This window comes from Furipterus horrens, unplaced genomic scaffold, assembly GCF_987537825.1.
Source record: "Furipterus horrens unplaced genomic scaffold, mFurHor1.1.pri manual_scaffold_12, whole genome shotgun sequence".
Taxonomy (NCBI): Eukaryota; Metazoa; Chordata; class Mammalia; order Chiroptera; family Furipteridae; genus Furipterus; species Furipterus horrens.
In genome coordinates this window covers 45,397,397-45,417,221 of record NW_028327182.1, presented here as the reverse complement: position 1 = coordinate 45,417,221, position 19,825 = coordinate 45,397,397, and the positions used below count along the sequence as shown (strand labels likewise).

General features: G+C 33.7%; 1 protein-coding gene and 1 non-coding gene across 2 annotated transcripts in view; one reads left to right on the top strand and one right to left on the bottom strand.

Annotated features, from left to right (window-relative positions):
* DNAJC15 (DnaJ heat shock protein family (Hsp40) member C15) overlaps positions 1-19,825 on the bottom strand; it is a 102,488-nt gene that overhangs the window by 16,875 nt on the left and 65,788 nt on the right. Inside the window, exon 5 of the mRNA XM_090258609.1 lies at positions 18,870-18,940. Within this exon, the coding sequence (XP_090114735.1) occupies positions 18,870-18,940 (71 nt within the window). The remainder of the gene's footprint in view (positions 1-18,869; positions 18,941-19,825) is intronic.
* LOC149996105 (U6 spliceosomal RNA) lies at positions 2,414-2,520 on the top strand. Its single transcript, XR_016507578.1, has one exon. It is a non-coding gene; the product is annotated as a U6 spliceosomal RNA (small nuclear RNA).

Genomic DNA, 19,825 nt, shown 5'->3' with positions numbered 1-19,825 from the left:
AAAAGATTAGAACGATGAACATTAAAATGACAACAAACTCACAGCTATCAACAACTGAATCTAAAAAACAAAAACAAAACCTGCAAACCAGAATAGGAACAGAATCATAGGTATGGGCATCATTTGGAGGGTTATCAGCTGGGAGTGGGAAGGGGGAGAAAGGGGAAAATAGTACAGGGATTAAGAAGCATAACGGGTAGGTAGAAAATAGGGGGATGTTAACAACAGTATAGGAAATGGAGAAGCCAAGAAATTTATATGCATGACCCATGGACATAAACTAAGGGAGGGGGATTGCTAGAGGGAAGGGGGGTACTGGGTGCAGGGGGGCAAAACAGAAAAAGTTGGGACAACTGTAATAGCATAATCAGTAAAATACACTTTAAAAGTCACTAAAGGGGCTCAAGAATAGATTGAACTGGCTTAAGAAAAAATTAATAAACTTGAAGACACAGTGGTTGAGGTTATGCAAGCCAAAGACCAAAGAGAAAAAAGAATTAAAAAAAAAAAAGAGCCTCAGATAAATGAACGAGGTATCATTAAATCTATCAATATATGTGTAATGGAAGTACCAAAAGGAGAGGAGAGAAAGGAGAAGGAAAAAAAATAAACAATGGTTTTTCAAAAACGTCCATTCTTACTGAAAAACAATAACCTACACATCCAAGAAGCTCAACAAACTCCAAATAGGATGTATAAAAGGAGACCCCAAAACAGACACATTGGAGTAAAAATATAAAAAAATTTTTTTTTACAAATGTTGGTAGGAGAAAATCTGGAAAGTACTATTAAATTAATTAAATAAGGAGGCCGTTACACTGACGTGACTTTAATGCCTTGGCAGTATACATAATTGAACCAAAATCTAAGTCTATAAATCCCTTAACATTAAGAAATCAAATCCTGAGAAAAACTATCACAACAAATAACTAAGCTCTTCCAAATAATGCAAAAGCTAAAGCTTAAGCCTATCAAATAGCTTTCTTGCTTTGCTTCTGTCCCTTCTCTATAAAAGCCTTTCCCCTAGCGGCTGTCAGTGGAGTGCTCCTAACCATTTCTGATTTGGCACTGCCTAATTTTAATAGATTTTTGCTCAAATAAACTTTTAATTTTTTTTAATCCTCCCCTGAGGACATTCTTTCATTGCTTAAAAAAAATTTTTTTGAGAGAGGGGGAAGAAAAAGAAAGGGAGAGAAACATCGATCATCTGCCTCCCATATATGCCTGGATTGGGGATTGGTGCCTGGATTAAGGATTGGCACCCAGACCAGAAATCATACATGTCAAGACCAGAATTTGCATGTGCCCGTGCCTGGACCAGGGATTAAACTGCAATCTAGGCATGTGCCCTGACCAGGAATCAAATCCACAACCTTTTGGTTATAGAATGACCTCCAACCAACAGAGCCAAAATTGCCAGGGCTTAAACATTTTAATGTGCCTCAGTTTATCTTTTGACAGTAGAAAGAGAAATACTACAGGTCACTTATAAAGGAACCCCAATAAGATTAACAGCTAACTTAGCAGAAACCATGAAGGCCATGAAACAACAGGATAACATATTCAAAGTCCTCAAAGAAAAAACTGTCAACCAAGAATTTATATCAGCAAAGCTGTCATTCAGAAATAAAGGTGAAATAAATATTATCCCAGAAAAACAAAAACTGAAAGGATTTGTTGTTAGCAGACCCACTTTAAAAGAAACACTAAAGGAAATTGTTTAGAAAGCAAGTGATAATTCAAATCCACACCCACAAAGAGCACTGGTAAAGGCCACTGTGTAATTATAAAAGACAATAAATATGCAAAGTTTATTCCATTCTTTTATTGACTGATAGAAAAAGCAATTATATAAAATAATATGTACAGAATGTATTGTTGAGTGTATAACATACTGAAATACATGTATATTTGTTAGTAACAGCACAAAGGAGGTAGGTGGGAGTAAAGCTGTTATGAACTAATCAAATAGGAAATGGTAGAGTAATAATTCTAACAATGCATTACTGGGTTTGTAACATATGTATAACAATAATACCACAAAATGAGGAAATGAGAATAGCACTACATAAGAGATATGTTTCTATATATTACTGGGATTAAGCTAATATATACCTGAAGCTGATTCTGACAAATTAAAATAGGTAAACGCTAGAACAATCACTTTAAAAAAGAACCCTCAAAAATAGTGAAAAAATAATTAATGAAATTACAATGCCTCAATATAAAATATTCACTCAATGCAAAGGAAAGAATAGAGAAGCAAAAATGACCTGAGACATATAAAACAAAAAGCAAATGCAGATATAAATCTAGCTATATTGATAATATAATAAATTCACATTAAACATGAATAAATGAAACAATCTAACCAATCAAAATGTTGTCTTATTGACTTAAAAATAAATGAGCCATGCTCGCTTCAGCAGCACATATACTAAAAGTAGAACAATACAGAGAAGATTGGCATGACCCCTGTGCAAGGATGACACACAAATTCGTAAAGTATCCCATATTTTTAAGATATCCCAGAAGAAACTGAAGAAAGAAAAACTTATGGTTTGGGTGTAAATTTCATATAAAATAAATACTGATAAATGCTAATAAATATTTTTAAAAACCATGATCTAACTATATGCTGTCTATAGGAGTCAAACTTTGGATATAAAGACACAAACAGACTAAAAGAAAAAGGATGGAAAAAGATTTATCATGAAAAGAGCAATGACAGAAAAGCTAGAGAGGCTATAGTTATGAGACAAAATAAATTTTGAAATGAAAAAGAGATTTTAAAAAACTATTTAATTATAATAAAAGGGCTGATTCATTAAGGAGAGAAAATAATTGTCAACATACACACCCTAACAACAGAGCACCAAAATATATGAAAGAAAAACAAAAATAAAAAAAGATAACTCAACAAGTTAATGCCCCCCTTTCAATAACAGATAGAACTAGACAAGAGATGAGTCAATAAATGGAAAACTTGAACAACACTTTACACCCAACAACAGAATGTAGATTCTTCACCAGTATACTTGGAACATTTTCCAGGAGAGACCATATGCTAGGCCAAAAAAACATTCTTCAGTAAATTAAAAAGATAAAAATATTATGTTCTCTAACCACAACCGAAGGAAATCAGAAATCAATGACAAGAAAAATCTGGGAAACATATATGTATATGGAAATTGAGCAACATCCTCTTGAACAATTAATGAGTTAAAGAAAAAAAATCAAAAAGGAAAATAGAAAATACTTTGAGATAAATAAAGATACAACATTTCAAAACTTATGGGGCAAAGCTAAAGCAGTATTTAAGAAAGCAATTATAGTATAAAATGCCTGTGTTAAGAAAGAGCAAACATCTCAAATCAATATTTTAAACTGCAACATTAATGCACTAAAAAAAAAAACCAACTAAACCTAAAGAAAGAAAATGTAAAGATTAAAACAAAAATTAATAAAAGAGACTAGAAAAACAATAGAGAAAAAAAAAAATCAATGAACCCAAAAGCTGGTTCTTTGAAAAGAAGCTTTTAGAGCTTGATCAGCAAAACAATCCTTGGCTTGTCTGACAAAGAAAAAGAGAACAGATTAAAATTGCTAGAATCAGAACTCAAAGAGAGGACATCACTAACAGTCTTACTGAAATTAAAAAGACTATAAAAGAATACTATGACCAATTATATGTGAAAAATTAGATACCTAAGATAAAATGGACACATTCATTGAAAGATACAAATTACTGAAAATAACTCAAGAAGTAAATCATCTGTATAGACCTATAACAAGTAGAGACTGAGTCAGTAGTCAAAAACTACACAAAGAACAGCCCAAACTACATGACTTATAGAAGAGGAACACATACGTCCTAACTCATTTTATGAGGCTCACATTACCTTAATACCAAAACCAAAGACAACAGCAGAAAACTACAGGCCAGTCTATTATGAATATGAATGCAAAAAACTAGAGAAAACACTAGCAAACTGAATCTAGCAACATATAAAAAAATTATACACCATGACCAAATGGGATTTATCCTAGGAATGAAAGGTTGATTTAATTGCCAAAAATCAATTAATGTAATCCATTACATTAACAGAATAAAAGCAAAAATTACATAATGATCTGAATGCAGAAAAACTTTGGCAAAATTCAACACCATTTCATGATAAAAATACTCAACAAACCAGAAACAGAAGGGAACTTTTTGATCCAATAAAGGGCACCCATGACACAGCTAATACTTAATGTGGGAAAAGACTGGATGCATTTCCCTAAGATCAGAAAGAAGACAAGGATGTCTGTTCTCGTAACTTCTATTCTACATTGTAGAGGAGTTTCTTGTCAGGGCAATTAGGTAAGGAAAAGAATCAAAAGGCATCCAGATTAAAAAGAAAGAAGTAAAACTACCTCTGTTCACAGATAATGTGATCTTATATGTAAAGGAAATCCTAATGAACCCACTAAAAAATAACTGGAACTAATAAGGTCATCGAGATTGCTTATATAAAACTCAATGATATTCCTAAACATTTGCAATAACTATTCCCCCAAAATTTAAAAAGTAATTTTATTAATAGCATCAAATAGATACTAAGAAATAAATTTAAGAGCAAAATTTATATTCTTAGAACTACAAAAGATTGTTGAAAGAAATTAAAAGCTCTAAATAAAGGGGAAAGCATCACATGACCTATGGAGCAGCAATACTCCCTAAATGTACAGATTTAACATAATCTTTTAGAATTCCAGCTGACCTTATAAAAACTGACAAGCTAATTATAAAATGTATATGGGATTGCAAGAGAGCCAGAATAATCCAAACAATTCTATGGAAGAAGAATAAACCAGGTCTTGTACATTACAAAATTTAAACATTAAAAAGCAAAAATCATCAAGACAGTGTGATACTGGCACAAGGACAGACATATAAATCAATGGAACAGAACTGAGAATTAGGAGACAGGGATAAGGGTTAATAACTGAAGTATACAGGGTTTCTTTTGGAGGTCATGAAAATGTTTCAAAATCACAATAGCTGCACATACCTATAAACACATCAAAAACTACTGAACTGTACAATATAAATGGATGAACTATATGGTACATAAATTAAATGTCAATATAGCTTTAAAAAAATCGAGTAGAGATAGAAGGATCTGAAAATACTTTGAGTCTCATTCAGTTTATTAGATTATTAGAGAGTCACAAAAACCTACATTTGGGTCTTAAAGGGTTCTACATATTACTGAATAAGTATATATCTCCTACGACATCTCTAACAAATTGTCCTCCAACACTTTTCTATCTCAAATTACCATCACTGCTCTGCCTGAATATCACTTTGTTCCACTGCTGCAGCTTTAGTGTCCAGAACAGGACCTTGCTTCTAGTAGGTACTCAAAATTACTACCTGATATTTTGTGAGGGGAAACTAAGGCAGCTCCGACTATCTGAGGTCTGTCTGGAAAAAGTCCATCCATTGTTAATATAACAAGAATGGTTTGCATGACATCGATGTAACCTGGCAGCCAAGGAGAGTGGACTGGAATGCACATAAGTGCACAATGACTACTTCACTGTACTAGTCAGTGGGGGCGGTAGATGCCATTGACTGATGAGCATCTGTGCTGTGTGGCCATCGCATTCAAAATGATCAAGGAGAGCAAGGAATCTGCATCAAATTTTGCATTAAGCTTGAACGTTCCTTTGTGGAAACTATTCAGATGATTCAGAAGGCTTTTGGAGATGATGCACTGAGTGCAGCACAAATAAAAGGGTGGCACAAATGCTTCAAAGATGGTCAAGAATCTGTTGAAAGTGATCCACATTCTGGAAGGCCTGCAACAAGCAGAACACCTGAAAATGTTGAACATGTACGGGCTGCAATCAACTGAGATTGGTGATGGGCAGTGAGAGAATTAGAAGCTGATCTGCGGATTCCAAAAACTACTGTGTCCAAGACTCTGACGCAGGATCTTGACATGAAACATGTTGTGGCAAAATCTGTCTCATGGCTTCTGCTACCAGAGCAGAAGAAACATTGTGCTGCAGTTGCTAATGACTTGATTTAAACAGCTACCAATGAACCAAATTTCCTCAAGAAGGTCATAATGCTGGGAGAACTATGTATGGTCCCAAGGTGCCTACTTTGAAGGGGACTGAGGCATCATTGTCCTATGTACAATGGTTTTTGTATCTTCTTCAATAAATATCTCTATTTTTTATAGAGACAGTACATGACTGAACACTTTCTCAACAGACCTGATAAGAACAACCATCTTAATAAAAGTCCAGTCTTCAAAGCTCATAGTTTCTTCCCAGTGAACATAATTCTGCCCACACAAAGGCATAGAAGAGAGACTTCACACATACATGTAACATTTTAAGTAGTAGATGTTACATAGGACCCCTCTAATTTTCTCACTGTAGCAAGGTTTCTTGCTCGTAATCCATTGGCCAAAAACCTAAGAATCCTTCCTCATTTTCCCTTACTCCCCAAACATCAGCTTTCCTGAATTAGACCATTCTTTACCTCCTTGATTACAAAAACCCTAGCCTAAACCGATATTCTTTGGTTACAATTTTCTGTACTAATTTCTTTGTTTCTACTCTTGACTCCCTATGTTCTGTCTAGCTGCCAAAGTAGTCTTTCTAATATTGTAAATCAGATATTATTTCCATAACACTTAAAAAATAAAAGCCAAAATTCTTAACACAGCTTGCAAGCTATTATATCATTTAGTCCTGAGCACCACTCTTCCCCTTGCTCACTATGCTCCAGCACATCCCCTTACAATTCCAGAAACACATAATATGTTCTCATTTTCAAGACTATCGCACTGCCTGAAATACCTTTTCTTCATATTTTGCATGACTTATTCCCTCAGGTCTCTGTTCAGATATTATCTCCTTACCGAGAATTTCTAAGATAGCTATAAATTGACACTGTAACTGCCTCCTCTTCAGCTACCAATCTCTATCCCGCCTACTCTATTTTATTTTTATCAAACATTCTTACCATCATGGGCATTTTTTATATCAGCTTTTTTAGTATAATAAACCACCCCAAAACTTAGTTGCTAAAAACAACATTTTTTATTCTTACTATTCTATGGACTAGCTGGTGGTTTTTTGAGCTGCGTCAGGTCAACTAAGGCTGGTTGGTCGAGACAGCCTCACTGGGACCTCAGCTGAGATGGCTAGGCTGCTCTCTCTGCTTGGTTTTTCACCTTCAGGAGGTGAGCCTGGTCTTCTTTACCTGGTGTCAGCCTAGACCTCAAAAAGCTACAATGCTTTTTAAGGCCTAGGCTCTGAATTCACACAATGTCACTTTTGCTATATTCTATTGCTCAAAGCAAGTGACAAGGGCAGCCTAAATATAAAAGGTGAGAAAATACACCACCTCTTCATGAGAGTTGCTATGAAGAAATTATGGCCATTTTTAATTTATAAAATTACCTATCTACTATTTATCTCTCCTAGTGGGATATAAGATCCATGACAGGAAGGTATTTGCTATCTTCTTCATGTTAAGTGCACACTGTCTGGCTTGTATTAGGTACTCAATATACATTTGTGGAATGAATGACTCTACTCATATGACATTGCTTCCAGCTGTTTATCATCCCTGTTTGGTTTCCTCTGAATACTACTTAGTTTGTCACTGTCCTTTATAACCTGGCATCCAGAAAGGAAACAAAACTCTAGATAAGGTCTAACTGCCTACCTCTGTATAGCTGTTTAATAAATATTAGTTAATGAATAATGACAAGTAGAAAAGATTGTGGTAATATTCAGTCTTATAATACAGATACTATGGGTCCTTAATGCACCTTAAACTGCACTCATGTATTTTTAGCAGCTTTTACACTGCTGAATCTTATAGGCTTTGAGATCAAATATACCTTCCAAGGCTCTTTAGTATGTGAAACACTGGCAAGTCTCTGTTCTATATTTACACAATTGACTTTTGGGACCTAAAAGAACATTAATCTCAAATTATTTTACGTTTTTAATCCCTGTTTAATTTATATTTAATCTCTTCTAAATCACTGAGCTCTCTAGTTGATCATGTCTATTGACACATAAACATGCTTGAAACTGCTCAACAAGTTTACATATTAAAGTATGTTCTCAAAGTAAACATTTTTCCTTAAATGCCACACCCCGCTCTTCCAGCTACTAATCCATTTCCCTTGTCTTCTCACAGAGCTAACTCAAATTCCTCATCTTTCTTTCACTCCTCAACCCACCGTGGAGTACAATAGTTTTTTTTTAAGTTATCAAAGTTTATCAGTGTTGCAAAGCTACTATGGATTCTCCTCTTTGTCCTTATCTTAAGTTTTTACAGCAACACAGAGCACAACTGATCACCTGACTGCCTTAACTACTGTCCTGTCTCCTTCTATGGCACCATTCTCTCCATTCTCTACTCCACATATTATTAATTTTTAAATTTTGTTTTGGAAAATATAAATTTTTGTAAAGATTGTTAAATTAACATGTAGCAAGATTAATATTTCACAATGAGAAAATAAATACCTTTAAAACTTTCTCATTTTTAATTTCTACTATTATAAATGTTGATATATATAATCCACATAGTCATTTTGTGTCTGAGAACAAAAAGTTTGAATACTATTGCTTTCATAAAAAATATGACATTCAAAAAAATTAAAGCAACAAACCATCAAACAAAAATCAAACTCATAGATACAGAACAAAGTGGTGGATACCAGAGGGGAAGAGAAAGTGGGAGAAAGACGAAGAGGGTAAAGGAGCTCAAATAAATGGAAGGAAACTAGACTTCAGATGGTGAGTACACAATTGAGTATATAAATGTCATGTCATAATGTTGTACACCTGAATTTTATATAATATTATTAACCAGTGTTAGTCCAATAAATTTAATTTAAAATTAAATGCATACACAAAGAAGGCCTGAGAACCAAACGGGAAAAGATGCAACAGAAAAACAGAGGTGAGCTAGATATCAGACAAGGGCTCTCAAATAACTATGAGTAATATATTTAAGAAAACAGAGTAAAAATAGAGAAGATAAATAAATATATAAAGATTTCAAAGAGTCAGATTTCATTAAAAAATTGGCAATTTTTCAAAAATAATTTTGAAACTAAAAATTCAATAGGTTAAAGAGCAGATTAGACACTGTAAAATGACAATGAACTAAAAAGATTTAACTCAAAATATCTATACCATAAAACAATAAAAATATACAAGACAGCATATAAAAAAGAGAGAGACAGAGTGAAAAAGGTGGGGGCCAAAAATGCATGCAATTTGAGCTTCAGGAGAAGAAAAATGAGGCAATAATATATAAATAGATTACAAATAATGGGGCAGAATCCTCAAAAACTGATGAAAGACATCATTCCATAGATTCAAGCTCCATAAACCCAAGCAGGATATATGCAAAGAAACCTACACCAAGTTGTATCAAAACAGAATTGCTGAAAATCAGAGAAAAATCTTAAAAACATTCTAAAGTCCCAGCATTATTACCTGAGGAGTAGCCAAAGTGATATATTATTTTAGACTACAATAAGTCAAGAAAGTGTGTTGTATTCTTTAGATAATCAATAAAAAATAGTTCTTAAAGTTTATCAAGTTACTAAAAGGAAAAGGTAAACAATTGTTTTTAAAATTTAAAATGAACCAAAAGAAGTCAAGAAGAAAAATGAATATAAAGAACTAAGACAAATAGTAACATGATATAAATATATTCAAATATTAGTAAATACATTAAGTATAAAAGAACTAAATACTTGTATTAATAGTCTAAAATTATTACTCATTAAAAGAACAAAATCGAACCACATGGTGCTTAAGAGACAAACTTCAAACTTCAAAAATAAAGATACAGAAAGATTGGGGGGGAAAAGATGGAAAAAGATACCATATGAACACTAACCTAAAGAAACCTAATGTGCCTATAATTTGAAATAAAGCAGACTTTACGGCTTGACATATTACTAGATGTAAAGAGGAATATTTCAAAATAAGGGGTCAATCCACAAGGAAATATAACATTCTAAATTATTTGTCCCCAAATCATATTGTGGCAACAAGAAAAACAAAAACAAAAAACTAAGTGGAGAAATAGATAAAACCACCATTATAGCAGGTAAACAAGAAATCAGTAAGAATATATAGGAAATCTGATCAACACAATAAACTATACCATACTCAAATATTTAGAATATTGCATCCAATAGTTATAGCATATACATTTTGTTCACAGACTATTTACCAAAACTGACCATAAGCTGAATCATACAGTAAGATACAACAAATTTCAAAGAACTGAGATCAGAGTATGTTCTTTTCCCAAATGGAAATAATAGAGATAACTAGAAAATCTTCAATTGCTAGGAAATTAGGCAATACATGTATAATAACCCATAGGTCAAAGAAAAAATCAAAATGGAAATTATAGTATTATGAAGTGAATGACAGCCAAAAAAAATGTCAATATTCATTTTTAAAGATTAGAAAAAGAACGACAAATTAAACCCAAAGATAGCAAAAGAGATAACAATGATGTAAAAAATTAATTTACAAATGGAGAATAACAGATGTAAATACACTGTAAAACTACACTGACTGCTAGTAAGACTTGCCAAGAAAAAAAGAGAAATAATTCAAATTAATAAATTACCAACATTAGGAATGAAAAAGTAGTGAACACTACAGCAACTATAGATATTTAAAAAGTAATAAAAGGATATTATGAACAACTTTGTGGCAATTAATCTAAAATTTTATGTGAAATGGACAAATTCCTTGGAAAAAAAATAACCAAAACTAAAATGGGAAACCAAAAATCTGAAGAGATGTATATTTTTTAAATACAGTATTCCCTCACTTATTGCGGGTATTATGTTCTAGACCTCACCCCCCTGCGATAGGTGAAAATCCATGAAGTAGAAACCTTACATTTATTTTAGTATATATATTTTAAGGCTCTATAAACCGTTCCCACACACTTATAAACCATTCCCACTCCCTTATTAACCTTTTCCACACTTTTATAAACACTATTTATGTTCTTAAACATATTGTACACTCTTAAACCTACGTAACTTTAACAACATACGTACACAGTACCGCAAAATCCGCAATATAGTGAAAAATCTGCGATAAATAATTAAATATAATGTTTTTAAAAATCCCACGATACAGTGAGGCTGCGATAAGTGAACCATGATATAGAGAGGGACTACTGTAAACTGAGTCTATAACTTTACACTTTTTCGCAAAGTCTCCAAGCCCAGATGCTTCACTGGTGAATTCTTACAAATATCAAAGAAATAACACACATTATACAAATTTGTCTGGAAAACAAAGGAAAACACTCCTCAATTCCTTTAGGAGGCTAGAGTAAATATGACAGCAAAATCTATCCACTTTCCAAAACAGCAAAATTACAGACTAATTTTTCTTATAAACAGAGACACATTTTTATTCCTTTAAATAAAAGGTAAACACTTTTTATGCCCTGTTTAAGAAATCTTTGCCTATTCTGTTTCTTAAAAAACATATAGCAGCATTATTGTTTTATTTTTCCATTTAGGTTAAAATCCATTAAGAATTACTTTTCCAAATGGTGTGAGATAGGGTCAAGATTTAATTTTTCCATATGAATGTATGAACACATTGGTGCCACTGCCAAAGGCACCAGTTTTACCCCTGATGCTTGTGTACCATCAGTGCAAATGTCAACACAGTAAAAGGACAATAATTTTCACCTCACAGAGTTCCTGAAAGGGTTTCAGAAATCCCTAGCTGCCCACAAAGCACACTGCTATGGCTTCTATATATCAGTAAGAATGAACAAACTATTGTTCCATAGTACAATATGATGAACCTCACAAGAATAATACTGACTGAAAGCAGCCAGATGCAAACAACTACATGCATACAAGAGGCAAAACCAGTCTATGATGATATAAATCAAGAGAGTGGTTCTTTTTAAGGGTGAGGTAGACTGGGAGGGGTTGTGAGGGGGTTTTGGAGGTATGTTGATATTATAGTTCTCTATGTAGGAGCCGGTAATATGAATGTGTTTGTAAAAATTTACTTAGATATACACTTATGATTTGTGCAATTATCTGCCTGTATAATACACTTCAATACAAAATATAGTTAAAAATAAGGTGAGTACTACATTTATCAGAGGGATCACTTCATAAGTTATACAAATGTCTAACCACTTGAAACTAATATAATATTGAATGTTAACTGTAATTTAAAAATAAATTTCAAAAAATCCACTAATACAAAAGAATATTGAACATAAACTTTAATTGAAAAATAAAAAAATAAAGTGACCAGATATAAAAAAAATCAATAGATTGAGAGAAAAGTAATTTCTTAAAAATTAAAGTAAATGTATCTCTCTACTGCTTAAAAGCTGACAGAAACTTCTTAGAATATAGTTCAAATATTATTCAGCACCAAGCAGCGAAGTGAGAAAGAAACATCGATGGGTTGCCTCTCACACACGTCCTGGACCAGGGACCAAACCTGCCATCCAGGCATGTGCCCCGATGAGGAATTGAACTGGCAATCTTTCACTTTGCAGGACAACGCCCAACCAACTGCGCCACACCAGTCAGGGCTCCCACTATTTTTCTTTCAAGTCTTTAGGCACCCCAAATTCTTTCCTTCCTTAAAGCCTTCACACGTGCTAGTTTCTTGACTTTCCAATCACTGCAACACAGTTAGCTTCTTTTCATCCTTTAGGGTTCCTCAGAGAAGCCTTCCCCAAATCACCTTACGTAAAGCTGCCTCTTTCTCATATTCTGTATCTCAGTCCATTACACCCTTTATTGCTCTTACAACTTGAAATAGGCTTACTTGTTCTTTGTCTTTCCCTCCATTAGAACGTACGCTCAAAGAAAACTAGGATCTAGTTATCTTGTTTTACAGTTAAAGTCCTGAGATTTAGTACAATGTCTGGTGCACTGCAGAAGTTGAATAAATAATTTCTGAATGAATGAAAGAATAATTCCAAAACGTCATTTAAAATTTTGATATGATCATTATGTTTTAGCTATCACTCACAATTCTTTTTTGTCTATAAATTTTATTTGTATGCCTTCTTTTTAACCATTTGCTTATTCATTCACTCTTGAAGAAAACATTGGTGGTTTACTAAATGTCAGCCATACAGGTTTTATAAATTGTAAAAAGCATGTTCTTTACTCTTACAGATCTCACCATTTATTAAGGAAAATCAATGTGATAAAATAAAATAATCTTTTTATCCAAAAAATAATGAACTCAAATACAATGCCTTCAATCTAATTAACATGTTGAAAAAAAGAGAAAGATGAACCCTCTGAAATTGATAACAGACTTAGTCATTTACCAAAGAAAAAACTGAGCTAATTAGGCATCACTTTTTCTTAGTGAATCCACTCTGACTCTTAGTGATCGTGTCTTTCTCTTTCTAAATGTTTACAATTCAGTTTTAAGTGTAATATAATGTAATAAATTATAATGTGTTATTACCAGGGCCTCACATCAAATTTAACTTCCTTTAAAATGAGAGTAATCAGGGAAAATTCATTTAACAGTGTAATTACTTTGTTTTTAATCTCAATATTTAATCTTATTTTGATTTAAATACTATTAAAGAAAAGTAAGAATATTACATTTATTGAAAAGGTAGGCAGGTATTAGCAGAATGTAAGGAAGAAATTTTTAGTAGTTAGAGCTGCATACCATTGGGCTGCCTTGCAAAATAGGAAGCTCTCCATCCCTAAAGATCTTTAAGGACAGCTATAAGGACGTATTTACCAGGACAGCAAAAACAACCTTGTTTGGGGAGAAAGTATTGATTTAGATCAGTGTCTCTCAAACTGTGATGAGGAAGCACTTAAAATTTTTCCCCCCATAGAGGAGGGCAAAGGGGAAAATAATAGAACTGTAATAGAATAACAACTGTAATAGAATAACAATAAAAAATGATAAAAAGAAAAAAAGAATTCCACTCTGTGCTGGACAAATTTACAAAATACAGAAGTATCACACATTTAGATGTCATGGCAATGTCAAATCACTATTTATTTTTCTAAGCAGTGACTTTAAACCTTTTTCATCTTATGGCACACATAAACTAATTACTAAAATTCTGCAGCACACCAAAAATATATTTTTGCCAACCTGCCAAAAAAGGTATAACTTTCATTTTAATTTACAAAATAATAGTAAGAATAATAATAATAGTAATTACCAACTTTTTGGCACCAAAGTGATTTATAAAAAAATATCAAGTGTCTATATTTGTACATAAGGATTTCTGGTACCAAGAATTAACCAATCAGACACAAAGTTATTATGCAATGCAACTCCATTATATGACCATGTATTTATGGTTCAACATGGGGCATTCACACTGGATAGCTATTGTTTTATTGACTGTTGTTATGTTTTTTATTTGACAATCTAAGGAAAAAGAGGTCAGTGCCCCTGACTAGTCAGGTATTGCATGTTTTTAAAATTCTTATGTGGCATATTGATTGAAAATGACTGTTCTAAATGCTTTTTAAAAAAAAATACTCACTCAAGGATATGTTTACTGATTTAGAGAAAGAAGAAGGGAGAGAGAGAGAGAGAGAAACATCAATGTGAGAGACAAACATCGATCAGTTGCTTCCTGTACATGCCCGACCAGGAATCGAATGGACAACCTAGTGTCACGACAACCTATGTGTCGTGACCAGGAATGGAACCCGCAACCTTTTGGTGTACAGGACAATGCTCCAACCAATGGAGCCATCCCAGCCAGGGCCTACATGCTTACTTTTTATTTGTTTTTACCTTAGTACACACAGGTAACAAAGTGTGTCCTGGCATAAATTGGTGAACTACACTTTGAATGGATTACATAGTCTGTAAGAGATCTCTGAAGTTCTACAGTTTTAAAATTTATATAGTCTATTTTCCTTTCTATAGTCATTAGGCATTCTATCCAACTACAAATTTCATAACAATGAACCTCTTTCTTCAGCAATTAGAAAAGCATAATCTAGTGGCTCAGTGGATTGAGCATCGGCCTGCGAGCCAAGTGTATCGCTGGTTCGATTCCCAGTCAGGGTACATGACTAGGTTGCATGTCAGGTACCCAGTTGGGGGCATGAGTGAGAGGCAACCACACAGTGATGTTTCTCTCCCTCTCTTTCTCCTTTCCCCTCTCTCTAAAAATAAAATAAATAAACAAACAAACAAATTATATTTTTTAAAAAGCATAATCTAAAAGATATTAGTCTAAAAGCATTAGAATCTTTTTTTACTGCACTAACCTTTTATTTCATCAAATTGAAACAGTACAATTTCCTTTTTTACCAAAACATATCTGAATTCTCTTTTAAAACTTCTTACAAAAAAATTATTTTTGGCCATTTCTCGCAATTAATTTTCTAGTGTCACTTTCTTTGCACAAGCTGATAATGAAATCTGTAACAAATCATAGTTAAACACACACTTAAAGTTCTAACTTTATTTTACCAGCAGGTAGCAAAACCAACAGAAAAGTAACTTGGGGGTGGGAGAGGGATGGAGGTGGTGGAACATTCATTAATTTCTGAAGCTTTGGGTAGAGGCTTTAGGTTTTTGGAAACACCTATAACACTAAGTGCTGATTTGGCCAAAGCAAACATGGTGAAAAATTATAAGAGGAGGCAAAATTAAGAGATGCCCATTCTCATGGACCTAGAGGATATTATGCTAAGAGAAATAAGTCAGACAGAGAGACAAATACCATATGATTTCTCTTATATGTGAAATCCACAGAACCAAGTAAACCAATAAAATAGAAACAAACTTAGATACAAAATGATGGTTGCCATATAGCAGGAGGGGATACTGGGAAGTTGAATTGAAAGGAGTGTAAGAATTAAGAAGTACGAATTAGCAGTTATAAAATAGTCATAGGATGGGAAATATAGTTAATAATATTGTAATAATTATGTATGGTGCCAGGCAAATACTAGAATTATCAGGGGTCCACTTCACAAGTTATATAAATGTCTAACCACTATGCTGTACACCTGAAAATATAATATTGGTGTCAACTGTATTCGTAAAATGTAAAAAAAATTTTTTTTAAAGTTTGCCTTTCTTTTAAAAAGTATTCCCCAAATACTCTCGGCTTTCTCTCCAAAGAAAATCAGACATTTTCTGTTAAAAATTGCTTATCTTCTTCCCATTAAAAACAAAACAAAATAAAACAAACTTCCTTCTCGAGACAATTTACAGATTTATAAGCTATCATCCCCCAACTCTGTCATACATGAGCTCTTTCCCTACACTAGTTCCAATATTCCTTAATTCACCAAACTTCTACTAGAACAGTAATTCTCTCTTTAAAAAAAATATGTATTTATTTACATTTAGAGAGAGGGGAAGGGAACGAGAAAGAGAGGGAGAGAAACATGCGAGAGATACATCCATAGGTTGCCACCCACGGGCTCAGCCCACAACCCAGGCATGTGTCCTGACTGGGAATCAAACTGGTGAGCTTTTGATTCACAGGCCAGTGCCCAATCCACTAAGCTACACCAGCCAGGGCACTAGAGCAGGAATTCTTAAGTATGAGTATACAAATAGATTTTAGGAAGTTTGTGAACTCTCTGAAAATTTAAATATTTTAAAATTTTGAGTAAATGAGCAATTATAAGGACAAACTGTCCACTCTACTCAACATGTTCTTAGAGGCGACAATGATCCATAAAGATTAAAAGCATTTTTATTAAATTAAAAATGTGATCTGAATAGAAATATAAGGTACAGGTTCTTTATTGATTAAATAGGCTTATAACGATATTACATTATATCACATATAATCAAAAAAAACTTTAGAAATAAATCCTTTCATTTTATACATGACAGAATTGACCTTTGTAGAGGTTAAGGAGTGTTCAGGCTGTTGCTAATTAGAAGACAGAAGCCAGAGAAAAATGCTGTCCTTCTGCTTCCAGGTCCATGCCCTCACACCCTGCTATCCACACAGGGACAGACAGGAGGATATTAGTAAGCATACTATAGGCAGTTCCCCTGGCTGGTTTGGCTCAGTGGATTGAGCGTCGGCCTGCGAGCTAAGTGTCGCTGGTTCGATCTTCCAGTCAGGGTACATCAGAGAAGGAAAACTCTGACTCCAAAAAACCTCCGCTGCCTTGCGGCATACCTCTTCAGGGGAAAGGCTAAGGGAGTAAACCCCGACAGAAAATCCGGACCCGGAGTCCCTAAGGCAGTTTGACGTTGCAGTCAACACCGGCAACTCCTGCGGCGCACCTGAAGCCAAGCTGTATTGACTCCGTCTTTCCCTTGGACCCTTCAGCTGCGAAGAGAGAGGGGGTCTGCTGCATGGGCAACAGCAGACCCTCCATATCACCCTGCCCAGGCTCTGTAGCTTCAGCTTCACTGGAGGGGACACTCCAGTGTCATCGCAAGATGTCGATTCAACACGGGAGGAGACAGATACCGTGTCACTCCCGAGTCGGACTGCACAACCATTCTCGGTGGTGCAGACAGACTCTTAAGAAGCTACACCATCGTCTCTCAAGACGGACGGCTGCCGACGACTATAGGCAGTCAACAATCTACCTTTGATAAGTATACAATCTCAGAATAAATGAAGTTATTAATTCTTTAAACACTTAAGATATAAAATATTTTCTTTTTGTACTAAAGATATCTAAAAATAAATATTCTCTTAGATACATTTTAGAACTTGCTTCCTTGCTAGCAGGTATAATCAATAACCTATCAGTCATCTAAAAGACATGAGTGCTTGATCCTACTGCAAGCAATAAAAGAAGGGCATGCACTAGACCTGGAAGGGACAGAGGATGTTTAGGAGGCAGAAGGCTTCAAGGAGGCACTTAAACATATTTCTTTCTGAGGCAATTACTCTGAAAGCCCACAACACAAAGTTAATTAATTGAGTGGATCTTTCAGTAACTGTTGAAGCTGTTAGAAATTTTAAGAAAAACCTCATTCAAAAGTTGATCCCCTTGTTTATTCACACTAAAAAACAGCAAGTTCAAAAGCCAAAGGAGATAATAGTTACTGAAAAGAATTTTTATAGTAAGTAATTAAGCGAGAAAGCTGAAAAATGTCTTATTTTGGTGTCAGTTAAGATATGTATGAATTCAAATTGTTTTCAATTTTTTTCAAAATAATTATAAAACAAGTCTATAAATAAGAATCCAAGAAGCACTTCCCTCTCCCCCTCCAACCTCTTTGACTTCTAAAATACAGTGCAACTTTCTACCATCTGCTATTTTAGAGCAGAAACAGTAATAAACATATGGGTTTTCTCTCTCAAGCAGCTGTAGTGTAGTTAAAGTTATAATAATTGTCTTTCTGTAAGATAAATTTCATTAAAAAGCTGGCCAGTTAAAAATAAATGGCTCAGCCTCAGAGCCTTCTAGAATAACATTAAGGCATTCAGAATCTTCTATGACATATTACATTCAGAGATATAGAAGATATCCTCTAAATCTTGTGCTTTTCTATTTAAGGTTAAATACAATTCATGATGCACTAATCAGTTTCTCATTCAAAAGTCTAGCAACCTCAAATAAGGGAGAGGTACTCCTATATAAAAATTGGTAACTAAGTTCTTAAAAGCTAATAATATAAATCTACCACTGTTGCAGGTCACTGAACTTCAATCTAAAGCCTCATTGATATAAGAGAAACCACAATACATTGGCATATATACTTTCATTTCAACTATCAATCTTTTATAATGAGTTTAAGTAAACTGAAAGGAATTCAGAGCAGATTCTGATCCATATATTATGAAAAATAAGAATTTTACTTACCTTTATCTGGGTGATTCAAAATCATGATTCTCCTGTGAGCTGTTCTAATCTTGGCCTTGCCAGCAGATGGGCTGTAAAAAGAAATTAAAGAGCTTATAATAAATGATATAAAATACAGATGATAAATTAAAGGTTTATATGAGTTTCAGGAGATTAAAACCTAATGAGAATTTCACCATCTTGTGGATAAATATGAAATTACAGCTTCACTTAATTCCAGTAACCACGAAAATGAATCACTGATTCAATGCTGCATGTATTTTTCTTCAGTCCTTCGAAATATCAGTCTTTATTTTCAATCAATTAAAAAAATAAAACAATACAAAGGATAGGGAAGTCACAGTCTATAAGTTTTACTATACGTTTGAAAACTTATGCTTCAAATTATTTGGGGGAAAGGCAGTATATAGAGTATAACAGACAAGTACTTAGATTCCAGAGCTATTCCACTGCTGGACTCCTACTGCCATGTAGAATGGGGCAACCTTTGGCAATTTGTTAAGCTCCCTGTGCTTCAATTTCCGCATTGTAAACCACAGTTAGGAGAAACATATTCCTAATAGAGCAACTGTAAGCATAAATTAGTTAATGCCAACAACATGCTAACAGTGTTTCCTAATAGTTAGCTTTATTATTATTATTGTTATTATGTTTCAACAGAGCATCTTAACATTCATAGCTCATAATTTATTTAATTTTGTGAGAATCCTTTGGGAAAAGCTTGGCTGCTAGAGTCTATGCTCCAAACCAAAATTAAAGAAAGTTAAATAAACTTAAAACTATTTTGGTAAAAGCTAATTTATCTAGTATTAGAAATGTCTCTCATTAGTATATTTTCTAGGCAAAGAAAACAATAACACTAACAACAAAAAAACCTTAGTATTGCTACTTAGACCTTATTTAAGGTACTGAACTTATATGGGCCTCAAATATAAATTACAGTACCTGACAAAGTA